Source organism: Zootoca vivipara, chromosome 14 (genome assembly GCF_965207765.1).
Source record: "Zootoca vivipara chromosome 14, rZooViv2.hap1.1, whole genome shotgun sequence".
NCBI classification, from domain to species: Eukaryota; Metazoa; Chordata; class Lepidosauria; order Squamata; family Lacertidae; genus Zootoca; species Zootoca vivipara.
Window position 1 is genome coordinate 22,570,504 of NC_142597.1, and position 9,562 is coordinate 22,580,065.

Consider the following 9,562-nt stretch of genomic DNA (forward strand, 5'->3'; position numbering starts at 1 on the left):
GATGTTGCTGAACTACAATTCCCATCAGCCCCAGCAAGCACGGCCAATGGCGATGGGAGTTGCAGTTCCACAACATCTGGCAGGCCAAAGATTCGTCATGCTGGTGCAGACAGCACTGAACTTCAGGGACCAATGGTCTGGCTTGGTCAAAGCCAGCTTCCTACATTCCTATGGCATGGCTTAGACTGAGCAACTGTTATATAGAGCCAGCCTATTGGATCTACAGGTCAGCTGATCTGGCTGGTCCAAAAAACAGCAGTACCATCTCTGGCCATTGTAGAGGTAGCACCACAGTACAGCAGAGGCAGGACTGAGAATTCCTTCCTTTGCCCGGTTGCATAAAGAGTAAGACGCCCAAGTCCCTGTTTCAATGCAGCCACCAACCACCAGCACCATACCTGTTTGACTTCTTGCTTACATCCAAACCAGGGTGGGGGGCAAGGGGACACTAGCTCTCAGCTTCCTCCTCCATAATCTCTGTGTTGCCACAGTGGAACTTGGCTGAGAGGAAGATAGGAGCGGGGTGGGGGGGGACAAAGTTAGAATTAGTTGAATCTGCCTGTCCTTGGCTCTGCTCCCACCTACCATTGGCCGCTCTGGATTCCGCCTTGCCAGGACCTTTTTGGTGATGGCTCCTTGGTTGTGGAAATGCCCTCCCTAGTGAGGTGTGCCTGTCCCCATCATCATTCATTTCTTGGAGGAATTAGAAAACATTCCTGTTTACCCAGGCAACTGGTGGCTGAACGATACTGTCCCCTGGCAACCCTGAGGTCATTTTGGGAAGGATGTTTTTAACTGTAGCTGCATTTAGATGTCTTTAATTGTCATTGTTTTCAGAATGCTTTTAGAATGTTTGTTGTTGTTTTTAGTTTTGTATCTATGTGCCACCTGGGCTCCAGGGGGAGCAAAGGCAGGATATAAATTCTATTATTATTAAAATAATAATTATAAGAATATATTATTATTATTATTATTATTATTATTATTATTATTATTATTATTATTAATATCCTGCCCATCTGGCTGGGTTTCCCCAGCCACTCTGGACAACTCTCAACAGAATTAATGATGATGATGATGATGATAATAATAAAGCAATAAAACATCAGACATTAAAAACTTCCCTAAAGAGGGCTGCCTTCAGATGTCTTCTAAAAGTCAGATAGTTGTTTATTTCATTGACATCTAATGGAAGGGCATTCCACAGAGTGGGTGCCACTACTGAGAATTTTATATATAATTAGTCCCAACACTGAATGGAGGGCCTAGGAAAGAAGGGTCAGAACAGTGAATAAGTGAAATGGGGAGAGGAACCAGGAACAAATCACTGTTAAGATGCAAAAGAAACCAGACCTATTTGCATGCACTGGAAGGCCTGAAGAATTTTTCTTTAAGGGTAGTTTTCTCTCTTGCACAGTGACATCATCATGCTCTCCGGGAAACTCCAGCCGGCCCTCGTCTCCTGGCACAGGACTCCACTCCAGCAGCCCCGGCATGTCCCAGAGCAACTCCAAAGCCGCCATCAACTCCTCCAGCTTCAACTCTTCTGGGTAATGCTATGTCGGGGGGAGCGGGGTGCAGTTAAAAGAATAATTGAATTGTAGAGTCGGAAGGGATCAGCACGGTCATCTAGTCCAACCCCCTGCAATGCAGGAATCTCAGATAAATTTTCCCCTGGGATCATGTGAATAAAAGGACGGTGAAAAAAGCCAGGAAGCAGGAGACAGCAGGATAGGATGCAGAGTCACCCGAGCATTCTGAAAGTCCCAATCTGGCCAGGTGTGACTGTGAGTTTTCCCTGGGTACTGAATTTCCACTCCTGGGAAATGGTTGTCTTCTGCTTTGAGGCTTGCAGCTGCACAGAAAAGTTCACAGTAGCAGAACTGCACCTGAAGTCAGACAAGGATGCCCACTGGAGACGTAATAGGTTGCTTTCATACTAGCCCCTGTGCTCTGGAATTGCTCTGCTTTGCATAACCACTTTTTACAGAGAATTTGGAAAGTGTCCTTGTCAGCTCACTGCAGTCTGTTGTTCTCTGTGTTAACCTCCTGTAACTTTTCAGACATGATTAGGGATTTTAAAAAATACGAAAGCAGCAAAAACCTGATAAGTGCAGACTTGGGAGGGGGGCACTGTGTCCTTAATTGAAAACTTCCTGTGTGCTAGTTCAACCTGTTTTATTGCTTTGGGGGGACAGTAATTAATTACCCCTTAATTTCTTATTAGGTAGTCAGCTGCTGATTCCTGGTGGAAGGGGTTAAATAGTGCCAAAAAAATCATAATGTCTTGCCTTCAGGGCAAATTTAGAATTGGAAAAATGGCACATGGTGAAACATGAAGAAGTGTGCATGCACACGAAAGCTCATACCAAAATAAAAACTTAGTTGGTCTTTAAGGTGCTACTGAAGGAATTTTTTTATTTTACATGGTGAAACAGTTGGTACAGAACCACACCGTATGTTTAAAGCACATATAACACACATTTAAAGCAAATAGCTACCCTAAAGAATCCTGGGAATTAGTGCTTGAGTTTGCCTTTTCTTCTCCCTTTCCCCTCCCCCTCCCCTTTCCTTTTCTGTCATGTCTTTATATTTAGGGTTGCCACATGGCCTCTTTTTCCAGGACACGTCCTCTTTTTCATGGGCAGAGTCATCACAGGGATCCATAGTTAAAAGTAGAAGTCGGCACAAATGTGTCCTCTTTTTTGCTCTTCAAGATATGGCCAAATATGTAATACATAACCACCCCTCCAAAGAATCCTGGGAACTTGGAATTGTAGCTCTGTGAGCAGTTAAGCAACACTTCTCAGGTTTCTCTGGGGGAGGGTGTGCTTTAAAATGTTCTTTATAAGAACAGTGTGGTTGTTACCTTAGTTCAGAGCTTTCCAAATTGTGCATCACGACACATTAGTGTGTTGGCTGCAGTGTGTACGTGTGTCTCGCGAATGCTCCCTGTAGCTCCTCCCGGGGCTTGAAAGGGGTTCGTTTAACCTCTGGCTTGCTAGTAAAACTGAATAACTGTGTCGCAAAATGATACATGTGTAAAAAGTGTGTTAACAACATGAAAAGTTTGGAAAGCTCTGCCTTAGTTCCTTGCCAACACCATTGCTTGCCCCTGTCTGAATTCTCACCATAGGAACAGACAAGAGATCTGATCATGCATGCCTTGACAGTTTGGCCCTTTGTTATACATTTAGGTTTTTTATAGTCTTTTTTTGCTCTCTTTTTTTATTAAATTAACAATGAATCGTACATAGATAAGCATAAAAATGTGCACCTCACCACCAAGACCATTCCATTATAACTCTCCAACCTCCCAGAATTTTGACACCTCTTGCGACGGTTTGACCCCTTTCTGTTTTAACAATACAAATTCTATGAACACCCTCCATATCTCTTCAAAATCATTTCTCCTACATATTCCCCATCTTTCCTTCATGGCACATGTTAATTTACCATTAATAGCTGTATCCCAAACGTCTTTGTACCATTCTTCCGTTTTATATTCTGTTTGCCCCTTCCACTTCCTAGCTATAATAATTCATGCAGCTGTCAATAAATTTGTGAGCAAGTCCTTCATAGCCTGTGAACCTTCCACCCCATCATAAATTGATAATAATGCTACCTCTGGACTTTTGGTCAGCTTTAACCCCGTGATTTCTGTTATCTCCTTAAACACCCTTCACCAAAAACAGTTGTACATATTTGTACAACACGTGTGAACATAATTCCCTGTTTCCTGGCATCCCCTCCAACAAAATATGCATCTAGTTTTTATAGACATGCATTCTCTCTCTCCCTCTCTCTCTCTCTCTCTGCAGAGAAAACAATTTCTAAAGTCTTGCCTTTGTGTCTTTTTTGTTCTGTTTATCCTTGCGAGCAGATCCTGGTACCGATGGAACCAGCCCACCTACCTCCACTGAAGCCCCATTCCCAAAGAGCAGCCAACTCCACCTTCTTCTTCTCTGCAGAAAAAAAAGAAATGGAGCCTGAACTTTTGTGCTATGGACCCACTTCTTAGGGAACAGTGGCTCAGTCAAACGCACGGCCCACATGCCACAACAGGTCTCCCTTCAACCTCACTTGATGGCAGCAACTTTGCAAGCAGAACTGTCATAGAGACTAAACCGGTGTCACGTGCCAATAGTGCGTGTGCATGGCATAAGCCCTTCACATCGTGTCGTCCTCAGGCGCTTCTGCATCCGGTTGCCTGAACCTTTTGCTCTGTAGCTGATGCCTGGCGATCTTCGACGGGGAAGTGGTTCTGTCTTCTCTCTCTAGTTTGTAAATGCTTTTTGTCGGGAGGCAACTGTGAAGACATATCCATTCTCCCATCCAAACCTAAAGATGCATCCGCGGAGGTTCCCCCTAAGCTAAGCCAAGGCTGCCAAATTAGATTTCCTGAAGGTTTCAATCAGGATTGGCATTTTCAATGTCCTGCAGGTGGTGCTCTGGAGCAAGGTAGCTGTGCTTGGATTGCCTGTGAGCGATGCATTCGAGGGCAACTACTCAAAATTGTGGGAACATTTAGGTGATCTGGGTGCATGCAGGTTTTGATCCCCAGACTCTTTGTGTTGGGGACCTGGAGACCCCATAGCTTCTGGGGAGCAAGATAGACATGGAATTGACATGCATCGAATTGTTCAAGAATGAGGCTGCCTGGGCCGACCCTATCGTTGGGCATAGTGAGGTTGTACACATTGTACCCCCTAAGCCAGGCATCCCCAAATTTCGGCCCTCCAGATGTTTTGGACTACAATTCCCATCATCCCTTACCACTGGTCCTGTTAGCTAGGGATCATGGGAGTTGTAGGCCAAAATATCTGGAGGGCCGCAGTTTGGGGATGCCTGCCCTAAGCTAACCACCTACCCTCAGCTGCAATGGAGGGTGATTGCTCCTTCATTGACATTGAAGCAAAACACAGCTACCAATCTGGTTGGCTTCTGTGAATGACATGGGGAGGGTACCACCCGGGCCTGCATCTCAGGTAGCAAAATATCTTGGGCCAACCTTGGATGGTATATTCACCAAATGGACACTTTGTCACCCAACTTGCCTATCTATAGACACTGGCTTCTCCAATATTTGGGAGGTTGTGCTTTAGAATTGTCAATGCCTGTGATAGATGTGTTATTTTTTTTAAAAAAATATTTTTAAATAGTCTCTCATGAGGATCTCTGATTAAACAAGTCAGGCATTTTTTTTCCACACATGGTGGTTCAAGCTATACCAGATTGGCCTAGGTGTCTACTGGACAAATGCCTTGATGAGTTAATACATTTCATCTTCACAAACTTAAAAATCTCAAGCAGTTTTGAAACCATTTTACAAGTTCTTTTTAAAAATAAAATAAGCACACATATCTAGTCATGTAGACACCTCCCTTTTTTGCCATTCAGGTGAAACATTTTGGTGGGGAGGATTGACTGGACAAAACCGCTTGGGAGCCAGTCTTAAGTCAATTCTACCACTCCCTTGATCTGAATGTGACTAGGAGGGGCAGCAGTAACTAGAAAACACGGAAATAGGTTGAATAGCCTCTAACCCCTGGAGTCTGGCTACACACACTCACATGCTAATTTGTTGGGATGGGGAAGAAATTTGATTCAGTTTGCATCCAAAGGCAAACCTACCTAACTGAACTTTCCAAAATGATGCACAAACTGAAGCACAGCCATCCTTCGAAATTCTCAGTTTCCAAATTTTCCAGTGCAGTTCTCCAGCCAAGCAATGTGTAGAGACTAGGGCAAAGCGTGCATAAAAATGCATATAGTCATGAAGATAACCTACAAAAATGCATTTTATTAGGAGAGATTCCTTTGCCAAAATGTGCCGATTAGGAGAATTTTGCAGTAAAAAAGCTGGTGAATTTTCACAATGACTTTTTAAAAGGGGGGGAAAGGGGGGGAACCACAAACCAATGTCAACATGGGGAGAACTTAACCTTGGGTTGGAAAAACAAGAAACTGACAGAACGTGAAACTGACAGACCTGCTCGTTCTTCACTAGCCATGCAAATCGGATCTCCATTCCCCTGTTTTGTTCAGTTTGTACAATTCCCAAGCTACCAGGACTGGGCGAGAGCTGCCGCTGGTAGCAATGAAAAGGATGAGTCGTTTCTTTTACCCGCCCCTGCCCCCGATAAATAATTGTGTGGCAGATGGGAGGGAGGAGGTCAGCAAAAGTCTGTTCCTGGGAAAAGAGACTGCCTAGGGTCCCATACTCAGAGCCTGATGGCTGGAAAAGCAGCTGGGTGGAGGCACCTCCCCCAGCTGCTTTCCATTAAATGTGCACACAGAAACTGTGATGCACATCTGCTATGTAATGACCAGCTTGGAAAAAGCCTCTGAAACCAGTTGACCTCTTGATCTGGAAGATTCCTCTTCTAGAGCAAGTTCTGTTTATTCACAACATATTTGCTGCTTAGACCAGCGGCCGGGAACCTCGGGGCTGGGGGGGGGGAGGAGGGGGTTATCCAGGCCTATCTGGCGCTCAGGACTCTCTCCCCCTACCACCCCCCCCCAGGTCACGTGCCTTCCCACCCCTCGCCAAGCCTGCTTTGCACACTCCTTAAATGTTTTCACCTGACCGGAATGTGTCCTTGGAGTCTCCCAATGCCTTTTGCTTTCCTGGAGAGGCAGGGGAGTGTGTGATCGTGTGCAGAAACCAGCCTGCTTGTAAAAAGGTAAAAACTGTGTTTGTTTCTCCAACTCACTTTTGCCTCTTGCCCCGCCCACTTCTGGCAAGTGGTCCCCGCCCAGCGGGAAATGTGGCCCTCAGGCTGAATAAGCTGCCCAACCCCTGCCTTGCACCGTAGATCTTTTTTTGCTATCACATTGATGGCAAGGAATGAATATAAAACTATTACCACTTTGATGGCTCCAAGCACATTAGAACTGTACTTCTCTGTTCTTTTATGTTTTGGGTTTAGTTTGTTTTTTAATTATTGTTATTAATAGTCTGTCCATTGGGTTTTTATATTAGCTCCCAGGCAAAAGAAACTTTGTCTATCACCGTGATTGCAATCGTGATGTTTGTTTAAGGGGGGGGGGAGATATTTTCTGTACTGTAAATAGTTTCTTTTCCTCCACCCTACATCTTCTGTGTCTTCCACTTTTCTCTCTTTGGGAGAACAGTTTGTATAACTCAGGTGTGAATTTTGAAGATTTTGTGTCTCTTTTTATGTGTGTGTGTTTGTGCATTGTTTTGATTTCATTAAAATTCCTTTTAAATGCTGGGAACCTCCTTATCAGATCAATGCAGAAAGTTGCATTTCTTTGTAGAACGAGGCTGTTTATATGTTATCTAGTTAAAGCCCATGACTTCCCCCAAAGAATCCTGGGAGCTGTAGTGCCCAGAATGGTAGCCCTGTGAGGAATAAACTTCAGTTCCCAAGATTCTTTGCGGGAAGCCATGATTGCTAAAGTGATATAAATAGGCTTTACAGGCAACCTTGTTTCAATGTCACCTCAATGACTTTTATTTAGGGAAGAAGGTGGCTTCCAAACTGGTCCTCGGTAGGTGGGCGGGCAAGACTGAATAAATCAGTGGTCTTATTACAGGCTGACCATTTCTCCCTCCAATCCGTACGTCAAGCGAACAGAGAACATGTGTCGGCATAACTTGCCCAGACTCTCTCGCTCTTCTTGGAGGACTACAGTGGAACCTCGGTTTATGAACACCTCGGTTTACGAATTTTCGGTTTACGAACACCGCAGACCCATCTGGAACGGATTAATTCACTTTCCATTACTTTCAATGGGAAAGTTTGCTTCAGTTTATGAACGCTTCAGTTTATGAACAGATTTCCGGAACCAATTACACCCATGCATCGGGTTAAGTACGCTTCAGGTTGAGTACTCCGCGGTTACTTTCAATGGGAAAGTTCGCTTCAGTTTATGAACGTTTCAGTTTATGAACAGACTTCTGGAACCAATTGTGTTCATAAACCGAGGTACCACTGTAGCTGTTGCAGATCAAGATTCTGCAGCTGTCTTCCAGCACAGTTCCTGGAATTGGCATTTGCCAACCAGAGGCGAAAGATTACACTGAAGGAAATGCTTCCCATAGGCTGAAAAAGTATCGCCACCCCTGCTCTGGAAGGCAACCAGTACTTTAAACTCCACTACCCAGTCTTGGGTGATGACATGCAATGTAACCATCAATCTTGTGACAAAGAGTGTCCTGGCTGGTGATCGTCATGCAACCTGCTGCTTTCCTAGAAATATGCCGAATGGTTTTGCTACGCTGTCATTCTCATATGTAGGTTTCACGGAGGCGAAAAGTGATCCCTTCTCAGGTGATTGCATCTGGCTGTACGCATTCCAGGGAGAATTAATCCCACGTCAATCCATAATTATGGGACATACATGAACAGTTAAACACATGTTGATTTCCATTGGGATTTGCAGTTGCCTAAATGTGTCAAATGTGAATAACCTGAACTGTGTATCAATACAAGAATATTGAGCGCAACATTCATCATCTCAAGAAACTCAGCTTTCATTTGATGTTTTCAAAGTGTCTCGTCCTTAAGGCTATTGGGGGTGTGAGCATATGTCCAATGCCTGGTGAGCTATCAGGCAAAAAGCGGGGCAGAAACGGCTTTTTGGAACCTCTGTGCACCTCTGCCCTAGGAGGCAAAGTCTTTTCTTAAGCAAAGGACGCCCTATAAGATGTGGAGACTAGGCTTGAAAGATGAAAGTCACCACTGGTTTATATGGCTTTAGTTAGGTTAATTTGTGGTCTGTCAATCCCTGTTAGTCATGGTAGCTCAGCGAAACCTCCATGTCCAAAGGCAGTCTACCTTGGGATACCAGCTACAGGGGAATTAATGTCGTAGGGTGGATATTGTCTTCACCCCCAAACTTCTGTGAGCTTCTCAGGAGCATCATCTAGCTGGCTGCTTCTGAGCTGAACGCTTGGCTAGATGGGCCTTTGGTATGGTCTTACATTTATTTGGTGACAGTGGCGATATCAGGGCAAAGGCTCTTCTTATTCCAGCAAAGGACTGCAGCACTAGGATGCCAGGCAGGTGAAGGGAGTTCTAGTCTAAAACAACTGGAGGGCAACAGGTTCAGGAAGGTGGCACAGGATGCTTTCCATAGCCGTCAGGACCTTACATAATGGCTTGAGATGCTGTCAGCCTATCAAGTCACTATGACAGGCATCCCTTCTATGTGGTTTGCTCATCTGCTGCTCCTCTCACAAGGGAGATGACACTCGGTTGTTGTTGTTCTCCTCCCTTATTTTGGATCCTGTTACACTGCAACCCCACCTTAATTTCCTGCCAGCAGTTGGTGCTTAATGATACAGACAGTGTCAGAACGTGGGCAATGACCTCTTCATCTACTGAGAAGTCCTAGTTATTTGGGGCACGTAGCATGTTGGGTTTAGGCAACAGGTTTCACGGGATGCTATAGACTGCTTTCTCCCCATCCAATAGTAAATTAAACAAAATGAAAACCTCCGAAGCAGCCGTCACTTCATATTTAGTAGGTAGAATGCATAATCATAAAGAGATGATTTGGGGGTGGGGGATGAGCTTGACAGCTACTTTTT

General features: G+C 44.7%; 1 protein-coding gene across 4 annotated transcripts in view; it reads left to right on the forward strand.

Moving 5' to 3' along the window:
• Positions 1–7,250, forward strand: part of POU2F3 (POU class 2 homeobox 3) — a 94,999-nt gene extending 87,749 nt beyond the window's left edge. For all 4 annotated transcript variants that reach the window (XM_035140186.3, XM_035140187.3, XM_088658120.1 and 1 more), the window contains 2 exons: positions 1,418–1,550; positions 3,884–7,250. In XM_035140186.3, the coding sequence (XP_034996077.1) occupies positions 1,418–1,550; positions 3,884–3,923 (173 nt within the window). In that variant the 3' untranslated portion in view covers positions 3,924–7,250. The remainder of the gene's footprint in view (positions 1–1,417; positions 1,551–3,883) is intronic.
• The last annotated feature ends 2,312 nt before the right edge of the window (positions 7,251–9,562 follow it).